The sequence below is a fragment of the Sardina pilchardus genome, chromosome 15, assembly GCF_963854185.1.
Source record: "Sardina pilchardus chromosome 15, fSarPil1.1, whole genome shotgun sequence".
NCBI lineage: Eukaryota > Metazoa > Chordata > Actinopteri > Clupeiformes > Clupeidae > Sardina > Sardina pilchardus.
Genome location: NC_085008.1, coordinates 548,570 through 566,868, shown reverse-complemented (window position 1 = coordinate 566,868; position 18,299 = coordinate 548,570). Strand labels below are relative to the sequence as shown.

General features: G+C 41.4%; 1 protein-coding gene across 5 annotated transcripts; it reads left to right on the top strand.

Moving 5' to 3' along the window:
- Positions 1–346: 346 nt before the first annotated feature.
- On the top strand, positions 347–10,616 carry elavl1b (ELAV like RNA binding protein 1b). 5 transcript variants are annotated; one of them, XM_062555594.1, is made up of 8 exons: positions 347–478; positions 1,862–1,921; positions 2,092–2,151; positions 4,189–4,384; positions 5,675–5,778; positions 6,670–6,826; positions 7,202–7,427; positions 9,312–10,616. In XM_062555594.1, exons 2-8 carry the CDS (start codon positions 1,886–1,888, stop codon positions 9,634–9,636), a joined length of 1,104 nt encoding a protein of 367 aa, XP_062411578.1. In that variant the 5' UTR covers positions 347–478; positions 1,862–1,885; the 3' UTR covers positions 9,637–10,616. The 5 variants fall into 5 exon arrangements, with proteins under 5 accessions (XP_062411578.1, XP_062411580.1, XP_062411579.1 ...); XM_062555596.1 differs by having other exon boundaries at positions 4,186–4,360; positions 6,670–6,823; XM_062555595.1 differs by having other exon boundaries at positions 4,186–4,360.
- Positions 10,617–18,299: the final 7,683 nt, after the last annotated feature.

Below are 18,299 nucleotides of genomic sequence, written 5' to 3'. Positions count from 1 at the left end.
AATCAGGACTCTTCTCCTTCCTCTGGCGATGAGATGCCTTATACTAGGCTACACTCTAGTTTTAGGACTGTTTAGATGCCTTAGGCTACACTCTAGCTTTAGGACTGTTTGGAAATGATTTAAGACACCTCTGTTCCCCTTCCTTAATTAATGCTCTGTGCAGGCTTAGTGTTTGTGTTTATGTCTTTTGTATATCATAGCAAAACACAAATGGCATTGCTATTTGCAATTCAATAAGACATTGTATTATGCACCCCCCCCCCCCCCCCCCCGGAGCTGCGCGCTTTTGAGATGGACTGGAGGCGGGGCTTAAACCGGCCTGTGTCGCTGCGCCATCTGGTTGGTGTTAAAAGGTAGCTATCTTCCAGGGAGACGCATTTGCAGGAGCAGGACCATACGACAGTCAAGAGCTTTCACAAGATCAAATTGCTATAACTTATCACCTTCAGGTGACTGAGGAACATATACGCTTCGTTATGTAAGTATTTGGTTTCATGAAAAATATCGAATCGACTTGCTGTGTTAACTACGACGTAGTTGTACGTTAGCTTGACTAACATTAAAGCATGCGTGATAAGCGGGATCCATGTGGCGAAAGAAAGGCCGCAAAGGCGGCTTTACTAGCGTTAATACTAGGCCACGCACAAAATGGTTGTTTCTGAGTTAGTTATCCTGTGTTACATCGACGAAACGAAAACACAACAATATGCCATATCCAGAAACTCTTGAGTTTAACCTGAATGTGCAATTAGTTGTCGTGATCGTGTTGCATTGGGACGCTAATGTTAGCCCATGTTAACTTAACTGCTAAGTAGCGCAGTAACGTTGTCTATCCAAGACAACCAAAATTCGTGGTTTGCTCACAGCATTTTATTAGCTAGCCTAGTTACTAATGGGTGCAGCCGCCATCGAGTTTCTGGGATTCGCTGTATTTGGCCCGTTGCATACATGAATTCACGTTCATCTTTCACCCATACTATACAATGTTGCATACATGTTTGAGTGTCTGTCTATGAGGTAGCCTATTAGCACACCGGCGAACGTTAGCGTGTTTTGTTGGCTAATGGTACCCAGCTAAGTTACCACTAGGCCTCGTTTGCTTTTGGACGATAGTGGCCACAACTGCAACGTTAACATTTTTGGTTTGACCTGATAATCAGCAACTGATGTTTGGTATTGTTTCATTTTGAAATTAAACGTTATAAACTAAGTTTAAACTTAATCTAAAACGATTAGATTATCGTTAAAATCATGACCTGGTAGCCCGGTTAATGTTAGCTAAGGTTAGCTTTTTAGCTAAGATAATGTGTAGTTAACGATAAACGAACCCAATTAGGCGAGATTATGAACTGGCGTTGAATAAGTTACTATTGTAGCTGCTACGCCGTTTAATATATTGACTTTTAGCTCTACCGCCGGTTTCTTATTATAAAATCGTTTGTCTTAACATGAAACCATCTACTGGTTTGGGCAACCAATATGATTAGCACCATTTTGAGAGGCTAAGCAATGATAACGTTGGTTGGCTGGAGGCAACGCAACGTGAAGCTAACTACCAGCCATTTGAGCGGTATCGTTTCGTCATAGGATCAAGTTTCGCGTATTATGAACAATCAAATTTGTTAGCTGTAAGAAGTAAGTTATTTCTTAACTAATATATATGTTAGCTATATGGTGAATATGTACAGAGGAGAGTTAACGTTGCGGACCACCGTTGGTTGCATACGTTGTACAGTTACTAGGTTATTCTTTCAGTTTAAGCGTAGCTTGTCCGGATATTTGGAGATTAGCTGCAGGAGCTTCTAACGATGAAAATGTAACGTCTTATAGATGTCTGATGGCACTATGCATCTTTTGGCAGACTTGGAATCAGTAAAGTGTCTACATGGCCGTCAGAAGGGGACACATCCGATACCTAAAAGTAAGTAAACATAAGTTGGCTCATGTTTTATTGTGTCAGACGGTAACCAGTGTCTCTACCAGTATCGTATTGTTAATGTCGTATTGTTAATGTCGTATTGTTAATGTCGTATTGTTAATGTTGTATTGTTAATGTTGTATTGTTAATGTTATTGTTACTCTCTTTTGTAGGTGTGTGAAGTGCAGAGCTGTCAGGGAAACGACAGAGATTCTCAGTCACACATGAAATCCGTAAGTTTGTTTAAAACGCCACTCAATGAGGAGTAAATTGACTGTCCTACAAGCATGGATCTATACTATAGGGTAGACCCAGTCCCTTATAATAGTGCTGACTGTAGGTTACCAATATCTATTGCTTAAATAACCCCGATGTGTGAAAGGGAGACTTGGTTTTTCTGTAGTCTTCAGCTCTGAGTTTGAACTCTCTGGACAGCATGCAGATGTTCAGTTGTTGGTTTCACACACATTCTGGTTGGTTAGATAACCCAGATGTGTGAAAGGGGACTGTTCAGGGATGTGATTCTTCCGGATTTATCCGGAAATCCGGATTTTCAGGCGTAAAAATGCGACCCTCGTGAATCATGCAAAATCGATGTTTTTTTTTTTTTTTTTAAGGGGGGGGTGGTATCTGTAGCCTAACACAGACCATTGCTGTAGGCTGAAAGTGCGCAGAATTTATGCATTTACATAACAATATTTACAAAATTTTCTCGGGGGAGACCAATATGCCGCTGACAATAACGACGGGTTTGGTGCTTATTTCATTCATCACTCCGCAAGCCTTGTCCGTAGGCCTAGTGGATTTCATTGAAAGTGAAAGCAGACGTGCTGATGAATGTTTGATGCAAGTTCGATGTGTGTGGTGAACTATTTGTTTCTTAGCTGAAGCGAAACGGTAAAGATCAAATTATTTATTTAAAAAGATATCATAGCCTAATGAAGTTGTTTTTTGGCTTTGCCACGCGTTCGCGTCCAGTTTGACGTGTCTGGATTTTCCGATAATGACAGCAATCTCGTGATGCTGATATTGACTTAATTTCTGCTCGTGTTAGTCTAGGCTACTGTGCTTGAAGCTAGCTGTGACAGACTAGCCTACTGGTTTTCATCGTTTTAACCACAAAGCCTGTCTACCTTAGGTCTACTAAATTGTTTAGCTAACAATTGTCATTTCGCGTGTGTCCAGCCGTTCACATCCGTGCGCCCCATGTCATTCAAAACATATTTCGGTATTAGGCCTAGCCATCTGCAAACGTATGACGATAGTGCTGAGATATTGAGCTGAATTTTTAGTGGAAATGGCCTACTGTAGCATTGTGCTGATAGAAAAAAGTCGCCTATTTAAAGACACAGTCTGAATTTTAATCCTAGCTCTCCATTTAGTTAGTACGTGCACTTAGACAACTAGTGATGTAGCCTACTGTATAACAGTGCCTGTAATTAATTTTAGGAGGAGAGTTAGGACATGTTAGGCTACTTTGGAAGGAGAGGGAGTGCTGCAATTTGATTTTCTTTGGAACTTAAATACAACAACTTTCAAGCAACCTCTTCAATCAGCATCAGTGTCAATAGGCCTATGGTTCACTATTGTACAGGACTAGAGGACTGTAAGGGCTATATGTTATCAAGTAGGCCTATACTAAATAATGTAGTCAAAATGATAACTTTATGTTGGTTTAAGTTAAAACAAAACATGGTATGAACTGAGAGAATACATGGTTCTACATCATTGTTGGCAAAATTATCATGATAGCCTACATATTTCAGCCATATCTGGTTTAGTCTTGAGTAGGCCTAGGTTACTTTTCTATAAATTAGTTTCTTTAGGCCTTATAGACTATATTGTAATATTTTATAATGTATGAAATATATTTATCAATAGTTCTCAAAAGTCATCAGATGTCGTTATTTTTCAAAAAAATTCTCCCGGGGGGGCATGCCCCCGGACCTGCCTTGTAAATTACATTTATGACGTGCACAGTAGCCGACACTACCGTACACGAGAGCAGCAGTTCACAAACTTTTTTTTTACACGGGGGGGGGGTGTATATTTTCCTGCTTTTTTGTCCTTTGCCAATCACATCCCTGCTGTTGGTTTCACAGGTGTTCTGGGTGCCTAGGTAACCCAGATGTGTGAAAGGGGACTGTTGGTTTCACAGGTGTTCTGGATGCTTAGATAACCCAAATGTGTGAAAGGGGACTTAGTGCTTCTGTAGCTGTTGGTTAAGCACCCAGAACACCTGTGAAATTCGTTGGTTGTTGTGCCAGCAGGAGGCGTATGATAATGGCTATGAGGACCATATGGGGGAGGAGCCCAAAGACGCCAAGACCAACCTGATCGTGAACTACCTGCCGCAGAACATGACTCAGGACGAGCTGCGTTCTCTGTTCAGCAGCATCGGGGAGGTGGAGTCTGCCAAACTCATTAGAGATAAAGTGGCAGGTAATCCTTATCAGAGAAACCAGAGTGAGTCCAAAGCCTTTTATTTTACCTTCTTCTCAGTTGTGTCCCTTTTTGGGGGGAGGCGAGGTCTGGTCTGAACCGCACCGCACCCCCCCCCCCCCCCCCCCCCCAACCCCACACCTCTCCCCCACCCCAACCCCACACCTCTCCCCTTTTTTCTTGACTTTGATGTGCTCACTCGTTTTTCTTTCCCACCTGGTTTGTGAAGACGGTGCGTTCTGTAAAGATGTGTGTACATATATGCATTTCCACTTGATTTATTGATCTACGTTTTGGTTGTGGTTGGTCGTTGCCATAATCCCTGCGGCGCACTCTGAACAAGTGTACACGTGTGAACTCCTCAGTGTTCTCTCGTTTTTATCAATGCTTCTCTGGTGCTCCACGTTCTAGTGTTGAGCTTTGATAGAGCACGGTGAGTTAAAAACAGTCTTTGCCTGCTGCCTGTATCAACATCTAAGTTACTTTTAAGCCTCAACATTTTTGCAATTTGGTTATTTTACTTTTTATTAGTTTCTCTAAAAGCCACCCTTTTCTTTTTCTTTTTTTTTTAATTCTGCACTATACTGTCTTGAGAAATGTATTCTGTATTTGTTTTAGAGGTGAAATTTCAAATGCCTTAATCTAGATTCAGAACCCCCCCCCCACACACACACACACTTTCTTATCTTAAGCATTAGTCAGGAAACCTAACAAGTTAAAGTATTTGATTTGATGCCTTTATTCTGTCCTGTATATGGCAAACTCCAAATAGCTTCCCTAGCTCTTGCATGAAGTGTAGCCACTTGAGGGAGTGTTTTTGATCCTTATTGGTTTCCTTCCTGATTTCTGTGCCATGGCTCTGAGGACTACTGGGACTGTGTGTGTGTCACCGCCTCTAACTTCCTCTCTACTTTCCTCTCTGTTCTTCACATGACGTTCTGCTGTCCTTCAAAATGCCTTTTGTTTTTATCTTGGTGCCTTTTGAGTTACTGTGGTGGTTCTTTCTCTCAGTGGATTTGCTGATGGTTTTATCTTGCACTGTTTTTAAAACATTTATGGACATTTGTGTTCATTGTCTTTTAAACTGTTTAAAATATTTTTTTTCCAGCTGTCTTTACTTGCTGTTGTTGGAGTTTGACTAGATTGTAAATTCTTTGATCTGTTTTGCGAATAATGTTTTTTTATTTTACAGCTCCTGTATTTTGTTTTATTCCAGATGTTCATGTAATTCTTTGTTTTGTGTACAAAACGTCTGCAGAATGTGGACACAAACGTTTGTTATTTTATTTTGTTGTTTTCCTTTTTTTTCTCTAGGCCACAGTTTAGGGTACGGATTTGTTAACTTTGTTAACCCTAGTGATGCAGAAAGGGCAATCAGTACACTCAATGGGCTGAGACTACAGTCTAAAACTATCAAGGTAACGTGACTACAGGTGTTCTTGTTTTCATGTGAACTCATGCATTTGTAGTGCTACACAACTATTGGCAGCCAACAGCTGTGCTGTGATGTTTTTTAACATGTAAGGATTCAGCCAACAGCTGTGCAGTGATGTTGTTTTTAACATGTAAGGATTCAAAACTTCCGATGTGATGGAGATCATGGACTACTGTGGATTTTTTTTTTATAATTTTGAAATTTTTATTATTTTTACGTTTTGAATTATTATTTCATTGGTTTTAATTTTCTGTGACCTTTTTTATGATGAGAAATATTTCCAATTGGCTCACCCTTTTATGGCAAGGTTTTCTTTTCGGTACAGAATTATACTGAAGTTTCTCTTTTTTAATTTATTTTCTGATGGTTTTACAATCCTGACGGATTTTCTTTCATCGCATATGAAAAGATTTACAAGAGAAACCGCTTTGCTTGAGTAAGATTTACAAGAGAAACCGCTTTGCTTGAGTATGACATTGTGCCGAACCAAAGCCCTGCTTTGTTAGTCTCGTTAAAATTATTTTTATTTTATTATTTCTTTCAGGATTATTACTGTTCTCAATTTGTCCTTTTATTATTTCATTCATTTTAATTTTTTTTAGCATAGCTCACAGTTCTGTTTTTAAACACTTCCTGAAATGTGAAGGTTTATTTGGGTTTGATTTTCAACTTCATTTTTCCCCCTCATTTATTTTGCCATTATGGTGAATCCAGCCAGACTGTGCTCTGACATAGAATTTAAAACAATATTTTTTTGCTAAAAGTTCCCATCTTAGATTTGTTTTTTGGGAGATGATGGAGATTAGCATATGGTTTGTTTTGGCACAGCAGGCCACGTGTGATTCTGACCTCTGACCTCTGTTCCGGCGGACAGGTGTCGTACGCTCGGCCGAGCTCCGAGACCATCAAGGACGCGAACCTGTACATCAGCGGGCTGCCCAAGAACATGACGCAGAAGGACGTGGAGGACATGTTCATGCGCTTCGGCCGCATCATCAACTCACGGGTTCTGGTGGACCAGGCCACAGGTAGTGAGTTAACCAGGGATTTTTTACCTTTTATTCATTCATTCATTCATTCAATATACATTCAATATATTCATTCATTCATTTATTCATTCATTCAATATACATTCAATATATTCATTCATTCAATATACATTCAATATATTCATTCATTCATTCATTCACGCATTCATTCATTGATTCATTCATTCATTCAATATACTTTACATTGACGAAAGCAAGGACGGGGTTGTTTGTTAAATTACGCAATACTTTTATCACCACACAACTTGGTGGTAGTTGTCAGTTGTAAATGACTGCGATGACTTTATTTGATCTCAACAACCCGTCCAGAGAGTCTTGTGTCCGTGTGTGACGGCTTTGTTTGTCCGCATCGATCAGGTCTGTCTAGGGGCGTGGCCTTCATCAGGTTCGATAAGCGCATGGAGGCAGAGGACGCTATCAAGCACCTCAACGGCACCAAGCCGCCCGGAGCCGCCGAGCCAATCACGGTCAAGTTCGCCGCCAACCCCAACCAGGCCCGCAACTCCCAGCTGCTCTCCCAGCTCTACCACAACCAATCACGACGCTTCAACGGGCCCGTGCACCACCAGGCACAGCGCTTCAGGTGGGTTTCTCCCCGATAATCAACCAACTACTAACATCTACTAACATCTATAAAACATCTACCCAACGTCCTATAAACATCTACCCAACGTCCTAAATGATCCCCGATAATCTACCAACTACTAACATCTACATCTACTAACATCTACATCTATAAACATCTACCCAACGTCCTATAAACATCTACCCAACGTCCTAAATGATCCCCGATAATCTACCAACTACTAACATCTACATCTACTAACATCTACATCTATAAACATCTACCCAACGTCCTATAAACATCTACCCAACGTCCTAAATGATCCCCGATAATCTACCAACTACTAACATCTACATCTACTAACATCTATAAAACATCTACCCAACGTCCTGTAAACATCTACCCAACGTCCTAAACGGCATTTGATCCCCGATAATCTACCAACTAGCCTATACCTATAACTACTAACATCTACATCTACTAACATCTATAAACATCTACCCAACGTCCTAAATGGCATCTGATCCCCGATAATCTACCAACTACTAACATTTACATCTACCCAACGTTCTATAAACATCTGCCCAACGTCCTAAACGGCATCTGATCCCCGATAATCTACATCTATTAACATCTACATCTACTAACATCTATAAACATCTACCCAACGTCCTAAATGATCCCCGATAATCTACCAACTACTAACATCTATAAAACATCTACCCAACGTCCTAAAAGGCATCTGATCCCCGATAATCTACCAAGTACTAACATCTACATCTACTAACATCTATAAACATCTACCCAACGTCCTATAAACATCTACCCAACGTCCTAAACGGCATCTGATCCCCGATAATCTACCAGCTACTAACATCTACATCTACTAACATCTATAAACATCTACCCAACGTCCTAAACGGCATCTGATCCCCGATAATCTACCAACTACTAACATCTACATCTACTAACATCTATAAACATCTACCCAATGTCCTAAATGGCATCTGATCCCCGATAATCTACTATCTACATCTACTAACATCTATATGACGTCTTAAACGGTATCTGAGCCTCGATAATCGCCCAACATCTATCTAACGTCCCCAATAATCGCCCAACATCTATCTAACGTCCCCAATAATCGCCTGACATCTACCTAACGTATTAAACAGCCTTTAATTGTTTTGATTGCCCAACATCTACCAAATGTCTTCAACGGTCTTTAATTGTTTTAATTCCCATTGATTTGAATAGGTTATTTTCAGTCCTGAATGACCTAATTAAAGAAGCCTTGTGTAATGTGTCTAGACACTCCAAAGTGCTGCTGGGGTTTGTGAGCTCGGTTTGCTTCGTGCTTGATCTTAACAATTTTGCACAGGACTCGTGCCAATGGACCCAACATCGTATGGATGTGCTAAACAAATCATGCATTTATAGGACACTGTGCTAAACAAATCATGCATGTATAGGACACTCCAGTCCACCGTACTGCTTTGAGACGTCGTCTGTGTGTCGGTCCACCGTACTTTTCAACTTTCAATCTTTATAGTCCCAAAAGGGCAATTGGTTGTGCAGCAAGACATACACTTAAAGACAACACAAATAACAAAACAGGACGGACCATAAAGTGCAGTGTGCACATAGACATACAAAGCTGTACCTGATGAAAGCAGAATAACATCAAAATAAATTAAAGTAGATTATAAATAAACATCAAATGAAGTGATCTATTTGAGATCAGTGTTTAGCAGAGATATGGCGCTGGGAACAAATGAAAACTGCTCTGAGACGTGCTGTGTGTGTGTGTGTGTGTGTGTGTGTGTGTGTGTGTGTGTGTGTGTGTGTGTGTGTGTGTGTGTGTGTGTGTGTGTGTGTGTGTGTGTGTGTGTCTGGCTCCAGGTTTTCCCCCATGAGTGTGGACCACATGGGCAGCGTGTCGGGGATGAACGTGCCGGGCAACTCAGCGTCGGGCTGGTGCATCTTCATCTACAATCTGGGCCAGGACGCGGACGAGGGCATCCTGTGGCAGATGTTCGGGCCCTTCGGCGCCGTCACCAACGTCAAGGTCATCCGCGACTTCAACACTAACAAGTGCAAAGGCTTCGGGTTTGTTACCATGACAAACTATGAGGAGGCTGCCATGGCAATCGCAAGCCTCAATGGCTATCGCCTAGGGGACAAAGTCTTGCAAGTGTCTTTCAAAACAAGCAAGTCTCACAAGTAGACTGTTTTTGTACGCGGCGTGGAGGAGGAGGAGGAGGAGGAGGAGGAAGGTGCGTTTGTAAAGCCTGATTGAAGAAACGTTTTTCTTTTTTAAATAACTGTATAAATAGAATTTCTACATCTGTAATGTGCATCTTTGTCCTAGAGAGTAGGTGTAGATATTGTCTTATTGGATCTTGGATTTAAATGCAAAATTTTTTTTTTTTTTGTTCCTTTTTTCTTCTCCAAGATTCGCAAGATAGACCAATTTGTTTTCTCTTGCTCATGCAGACGTATGAGTTGTGGTGGTTTTGCAGAATGTGCCATATGTGTGGAAAGGGAATGAGGAGGCTGACCGGCGCAGTGCTGAGCAGCGCCCCCGCTGGCCACAAGTGGAATAATACAAGTGAATGTTAGGAAGCCTTTAGATTAGAGCAGGCCTCTCGACCTTCAGGCCTGTCAAAGGTCAAAGTTGGGACACTCCGTGGGTAATCGAAGCAGGTGTTGCTTACGACTGACTCGGGGATGTGATGGGATTTGGGTGGGGGGTGCGGTCCAGAAATTTGAACAAAATGGACAGTTGTATACGATGGACCAAAGGTATAAGAATCCCCTTTTTTTTCTTTTTTGTTTTCTTTGTTTCACCTTCCAAAAGTCATTTTAATACAAGATGACGTTCTGAACAGTGGACATGAACCTTATTTTCCTTTCTTTTTCTTTTGTTTTTTTTGCCTTCAGATGTAAGCATGACCTGAATTATTTGACGTTTTAGACTGGGGGGTGTCTATGCTTCTCTGAAGTTATTGAAATAAAGTACTTAGACTTGTCTTGCCACGATGTTCTTTTGGTACACGGGAGGCATTCACTCAGCTCCTGGATTGCGAACGGAATGATGAAAGTGTGAATGCTGTCATTCAGTGAAAAAAACATTGTTTTTGTGTCTTTTTTTCCCCCAAATGTGTTGCTTCCATTACAAACATTAAACATTTTGTTTTGATGAAACATTTTCTTGTTTGGTTTGTATTGTGTTGGTTTTGTTTTATTTCAAATTGATAGTTTTTATTTATTGAATAACGCCCTCAAAATGCTACTTGTACAGAAACCTACTGTAATGAAGTAATTTCTTACATTTTCTATTTTATTTAATTTTTTTCAGTGACTTTTTGTAATGGAAAATAAATGTTCAATTAAGCTCATATAGTACTATATGATGTAATCCATTACTGCATTATTAAGTGATCTAGTACTATGTGAAGTGATCTAGTACCATATAAAGTGATCCGGTACCGCATTAAGTGATCTAGTACTGCATTATTAAGCGATCTAGTACTGTATGAAGTGATCCAGTACTGCATTATTGAGTGATCTAGTACTATGTGAAGTGATCTAGTACCATATAAAGTGATCCGGTACTGCATTAAGTGATCTAGTACTGCATTACTAAGCGATCTAGTACTGTATGAAGTGATCCAGTACTGCATTATTGAGTGACAGTACTATTGAATTAAGTGATCTAGTACTATATGACGTGATCCAGTACTGCATTAATAAGTGATCTAGTACTGCACTAGTAAGTGATTTAGTACTATTGCAATAAGAAGTGATCAAGTACTGCATTTTTTTTTTTTTTAAGTTGATTTTTTTGGGCTTTTGTGCCTTTAATTTTGATAGGACAGTAGAGAGAGACAGGAAGCGAATGGGTGAGAGAATTGGGGTGGGATCCGGAAAGGACCACGGGGCGGGAATCGAACCCGGGTCGCCGGCGTGCGCTGCAGGTGCCCCAGCCAGTTGCGCCACGGCTGGGGCCAAGTACTGCATTATTAAGTGATCTAGTACCATATGAAGTGATCGAGTACTGTGTGAAGTGATCCAGTTCTGCATTAAGTGATATAGTACTATTGCATTATTAAGTGATCTAGAACTATATGAAGTGATCTAGTATTGCATTATTAAGTGATCCAGTACTGCATTATTAAGTGATCTAGTACTATATGAAGTGATCCAGTACTGCATTATTAATCGATCTAGTACTATATGAAGTGATCTAGTACTGCATTATTAAGTGATCTAGTACTATTGCATTATTAAGTGATCTAGTACTATATGACGTGATCCAGTACTGCGTGAAGTGATCTAGTGCTGCATTATTAAGTGATCTAGTACTACATTATTAAGTGATCTAGTGCTGCATTATTAAGTGATCTAGTACTATATGAAGTGATCCAGTACTGCATTATTAAGTGATCTAGTACTATATGAAGTGATCTAGTACTACATTATTAAGTGATCTAGTGCTGCATTATTAAGTGATCTAGTACTATATGAAGTGATCCAGTACTGCATTATTAAGTGATCTAGTACTATATGAAGTGATCCAATACTGCATTATTAAGTGATCTAGTACTACATTATTAAGTGATCTAGTGCTGCATTATTAAGTGATCTAGTACTATATGAAGTGATCCAGTACTGCATTATTAAGTGATCTAGTACTATATGAAGTGATCCAATACTGCATTATTAAGTGATCTAGTACCATATGAAGTGATCGAGTACTGTGTGAAGTGATCCAGTTCTGCATTAAGTGATATAGTACTATTGCATTATTAAGTGATCTAGAACTATATGAAGTGATCCAATACTGCATTATTAAGTGATCTAGTACTATATGAAGTGATCCAGTACTGCATTATTAATCGATCTAGTACTATATGAAGTGATCCAGTACTGCATTATTAAGTGATCTAGTACTATTGCATTATTAAGTGATCTAGTACTATATGAAGTGATCCAGTACTGCATTATTAAGTGATCTAGTACTGCATTATTAAGTGATCTAGTACTATTGCATTATTAAGTGATCTAGTACTATATGAAGTGATCCAGTACTGCGTGAAGTGATCTAGTGCTGCATTATTAAGTGATCTAGTACTATATGAAGTGATCTAGTACTACATTATTAAGTGATCTAGTGCTGCATTATTAAGTGATCTAGTACTATTGCATTATTAAGTGATCTAGTATTATATGAAGTGATCTAGTACTACATTATTAAGTGATCTAGTATTATATGAAGTGATCCAGTACTGCGTGAAGTGATCTAGTACTGCATTATTAAGTGATCTAGTACTACATTATTAAGTGATCTAGTACTATATGAAGTGTGAATCTAGTACTGTGTTATTAAATGAAGCAGCATTCTATGAGCTATTGCGTATCAACCAGTCAGTCTGCCTGGTCAGTACAAACCTGTTATCTGACTGATGGCTTTCAAATGTTCATCAACATCTAACTACATGATTCCACCTTTCTGCTCCCAACAGACATTTGAGCTGTAACTGTTGGCAGGATGTTCCAGGAGATCTAGAACCGTAGGTATGAATGCGGAACATGTTGTGCATTTCTTTCTGTAGAACCACCTGCTCTGTCTCCATGGACTGTCAGGGAGTCCTGGAAAGGGAGGGGGGATTTAATGCATCTTCCAAGAGTAAAGGCAAAGGCATAAGATATCTCCAAATCAAAACCAACCTACTACCCAGGGGGCAAAACCCCCTTTTTAGGGAAATCAGACATGGGCTGCTGTAAAAGGTTGTCATACAAAAATAAAATCTAGGGTGTCCCAGGATCACAACCTGGGTGGCCAACCCGGTCAATAAGCTGCTCTTTGTGTGTTATCACCCTCTTTATGCCCCATTATAAGTCTATGGATGAATATATTATGGGGTGAATAGGGTTTAACAAATAGATATTCCCACAAAAAAATCCTTAAATGATTACTCACTAAGATAATACTTTTTTGTATTGCAAGTTTTCTGAAATACTACATTTATGTAGATGAACCATTATCCAATATTCACAAATTTGAATAGCCTTGGGCTTGGGGGGCGTGCACCTCTATCAACCAAACAAAGTTTTGGTGAAAGGTCCGGCTATGCTGAATATAGAAATGAATGTTAACATGGGACAATTTTGGGTTACACCAACCTAAAGCTACATGGGTGTACATCGAGAATCAATGCATTACAATACAATGCAAATACTATAGAGAGATTCATTGTCAAATGTTGTGGAAGAAGGTGAGACTTGTCTCAGTACATATTAAATCATATCTACAGGGTGTAAGATCCTAGAAAATATATAGGTTAGGCTCAGCCTAGGCTGTTTCTTACTGTATTTACCCATAAGGTACAGGTCAAACCTTTGATAATTAGTCTATTGCGTACATTTAAGTGTATGATGCCTCATTTACGTATTTGTACATGATATTTAAAAAAACTTGCAATACAAAACAGTATTGCCTTAATGTAAATAATCATCTGAGGATTTTTTGTGGGGATATCTAATTGTTACAAATTTTACCCTATTCACCCCATAATATACTCGTCCATAGACTTATAATGGGGCATAAAAAGGGCGATAACACACAAACAGCAGCTTATTGACCGGGTTGTCCACCCAGGTTGTGATCCTGGGACATCCTAGATTTTATTTTTGCATGACAACCTTTTACAGCAGCCCATGTCTGTAAAACCCCCTTTGCCCCCTGAATATACGTAATCCAATTATATGATTAATGAAACTGTTCGAAATGATGAAGTGCCCCTCTCACTTCTTAATCTTAAAATTCATGCATGGTTGATGAAATTGTTACACACTTAAGATAGATATAAAGTGACATTATGTAAACTTAAGATAGATATAAAATGAAATATGTAAAGCCATTTTTTTGATGAATGACTGATGACGGACACATACAGGTCAATTTGCTCTTCAGTCTAGTTCACATGAAGTTTGGTTTAGTTAAAGGAATGTAAAGAAGTTGGGTTTAGGTAAAGGAGCGTAAAGAAGTTGGTTTTAGTTAGAGTGAGTTTGGATTCCTGCATTCATGGTGTTCCACAGCAATGTTATGCCGTAAGTGGCCACAGGGTGGGGCTGTGTCCAATCCAATCCAGTTCAATTCTCATGCCATCCCACGCAACCCAGTCTGCCCTGAACCCCAATCAAAACAGCCCTTTCTGCAACACTAACGTAAGGGTTAGCAGGATACTGATTTCCTTAGACTTTGGTGCAGAGGTTGCCTTGGCCTGCTCACACACACACGCACGCAAGAGGTTGCCTTGGCCTGCTCACACACACACGCAAATATAAAACACACACTTGAAATACATTTCTGAACAAGTTAGCCTGGCTATCACCAGACCATCAGATACCGTTTTGAGAGGTCTGATCTGGAGAGTCTACGTTGTATCTCTACTGCACCAGAGGCGTGATCAATGGGCATAGTTTAAATGACTACGCTTGAACAAGTTTGAAATGGAAAATAATTGTGCAACCATTCAGCTGAATTCTGGTGCGTTGCCATGGATTGAGGTGGATTTAATGAACATTTGTTCCTGGTTGTTTGATCCCAAGGAAACGCACCTCATGGGCCTACATCACCTGCTGTCTTTCACTTGAATGACAGATGTGTCACTAACGTCCTTGGGTACACTAACCCTTTTGCTCCGTTAAGGACATAGAGCCCAAACCCCATCTAATGAGGATTAGCGTTTTGGATTCCGGCCAGCAAATCCGCGGGTAATAGGCCTAACGAGCCACCTGCGCACATGTCGCCGGCAGTCTCGTGCCGCTCATGAACTGTGTGTTCTGGATGCTTCACATCGGAATTGATGTCACGGGAGTGCGTGTAATTGTTGTCATTTATTTAAAAATATAAACAATGCGAATTCAGTCCAATAACAATGAAAACAAAATTCAGAAACAAGTTATATATATATAAAAAAAAAGTCAGGAATACAAACAAAGCAAAGACAAATGTCAGAGAATAACATGTTGAACTGATGGTGTTGGGCAGAGAAGAGGCGTGCTGGAAATGTGTGCATGTGCGTTTATTTCTACCCATGATGCACTTTAGATGCCTTTTTCTATTCTTGATGGGGCGGGGGGGCAATTCTGTCGTCTCATCACCATACTAAACTCAATCTTTTATCCAAATTCGCCGGCAGGTCAGGCAGGGTTCACCAAGCCTACACTTACTCGCTTTTGATTCCCAGATACATTTCTAATGAACAGGTTGTTCTCCTTCCTCTCCTCTCCTCAAACCACAGCTAAGCTGGTCACAGAACAACAGCAGTAATCAGTCTGTGATCATCCAGGGGAGCAACACGGGGGGTGGGGACGATTCTATGGGCCCTGCAGTGGTATTCTGTCCTGCCTGGACCAACACTGACGCCATGATTGACAGCTAACAGTAACTTGCACAACGTGTAGGCACAAGTTAGCAGCTACTTAAGCGAAAGGGCAGCTGCTGCTAACTGGTATTGGTGGGACGTCAGGGACGTGTTGGTATTGAATTGAGGATGAAACCAGAAGGACGAATGTGTTTTGGGCACATACAGTACCGAGATCAGAGCCTCATCCTCTCCTGTCAAGCTGCCATACGGGTATAGAACTACACACATTTCCAACAGCCCAGGTAATCTCATGTGCTATACATACACAGATAAAACATCAAAACGGCAGCAAATGATTGGAACGCCAACCAAAATGACTGTATTTGTTTACAACTCCTCATGGGCTAAGTAATGTGGTCCTGAGTGGAAACCAAATCTTGCTGTACCGACCTAAGTAACGTGTAAACAAAGATGAGGCTAAGTGTAAATAGTGTGTTGTCAAGTCTTGAGAGCAGTTCCATGTAGTGGCAATGTTTGATAATGCAGTGGTGCAGTATTTGAAGGCCAGTTTATTTACGAATTGAGTTTGCTCCCTGAGCTCGCCTAACTGTGATGATCAGGGGCTCTGCTGGGGGGGGGGGGGCACACCTGGCGATGATACCATCACATAATTTATGAACTCATACAGTGATACGAATCATTGACTTGAGGGAAGTCGTAATGTAATGAGCTTAATGCAAATTAGATATCATTCCAAAGGTCAGACAGCCACATCCCAATCAAACCCTAACCCTAACCCAATCTAGACTGGCCCCAGTGTAACCCAATCTAATGTCACTGTGCTGTTAGACTGGCCCCAGTGTAACCCAATCTGATGTGACTGTGCTGTTAGACTGGCCCCAGTGTAACCCAATCTAATGTCACTGTGCTGTTAGACTGGCCCCAGTGTAACCAAATCTAACGTTACTCTAATGTGACCTGGTGAGGAAGACGAAGGTAGCAGAGCTGGTGAAGAAGATGAAGGTGAAGATTTAGCTGGTGATGATCGGGTGCTGTTGGAATGCAGACTGTTGGAGAGATTATCCCCAGTGGTCAGGCTAACAGGCTAAGAGTCCTGCCCGTCATTAGCAGTGTGGTGAACTACTGACACCATGACACTGGTGACCTGCTGAGCTCTGCCCGTCATTAGCAGTGAGATGAACCACTGACACAGATAAAGCCGGAGCAGAGCCGTGGTCAGCCGTGGTCAGTTACACAGCATCCAGCCAGCAGGACCTTCTCCTGGGAGCTCACAGGTGGGCAGGCTAATGGATGCTACGCTGCTGACGTAGACACAACAATAACAAAGTCTCAAGAACTGTAGATATTGACACTAAGAGTAGCAGTGAGTTTTGATTGGAATTCCTTCATGTTGATGATGATATGACTAAAGAGGGACGGTGCACGCCCGCATGCACGCTTTCAGCTGCAAACGTGGAGAGAGAGCTGTGCTGATGTAGCCTAGCGCAGAGAGAGGAGAGCTGTGCTGATGTAGCCTAGCGCAGAGAGAGGAGAGCTGTGCTGATGTACTGTAGCCTAGCGCAGAGAGAGGTGTCTTTCAGCTGCAAACATGTGGAGAGAGCTGGGCTGATGCAGAGAGAGGAATGGTGTGCAGAGCCCAGATATCGCCCCGATTACAAGGGTCAGAGTCTGGCAGTGGGTAGCTCCAGAAACACTCGCAGGTCGTTGCGTGAATCTTGAGACGGGGGGAGGGGAGCCTTCAGAGGAGGGATTGAGGGGATGCGGCATCATCACACACTGTTTTACTGGCAGAGTAAACATGAGCAGGCCTGGGGCATAACATACATGTTTTTGGGGTGACACTGATGTATCCAGATCAGTGCATCGGAGTCAAGACTGAGGCCCACAACTCATTCAGTAGAAAAGAGTCTATTCAGTACTTAATGTACTACTGCTATTCAGTACTTCAGCCAAGGCACGGAGGAGGGACAGACTGCAGCACGTCAGCCGTCCAGAAAACTGCAGCCTGTCAGTTGTCCAGGAGACCGCAGCCTGTCAGTTGTCCAGGAGACCGCAGCATAGATGGATACTTTATTGATCCCCAGGGGAAATTCAAGGTCCCAGCAGCTAGCATGGGAAACCGCAGCATGTCAGTTGTCCAGGAAACCACAGCCTGTCAGTTGTCCAGGAGACCGCAGCCTGTCAGTTGTCCAGGAGACCGCAGCATAGATGGATACTTTATTGATCCCCAGGGGAAATTCAAGGTCCCAGCAGCTAGCATGGGAAACCGCAGCATGTCAGTTGTCCAGGAAACCGCGGCATGTCAGTTGTCCAGGAAACCACAGCATGTCAGTTGTCCAGGAGACCGCAGCATGTCAGTTGTCCAGGAATCCACAGCATGTCAGTTGTCCAGGAAACCACAGCATGTCAGTTGTCCAGGAAACCGCAGCGTGTCAGTTGTCCAGGAGACCGCAGCATGTCAGTTGTCCAGGAAACCGCAGCATGTCAGAGG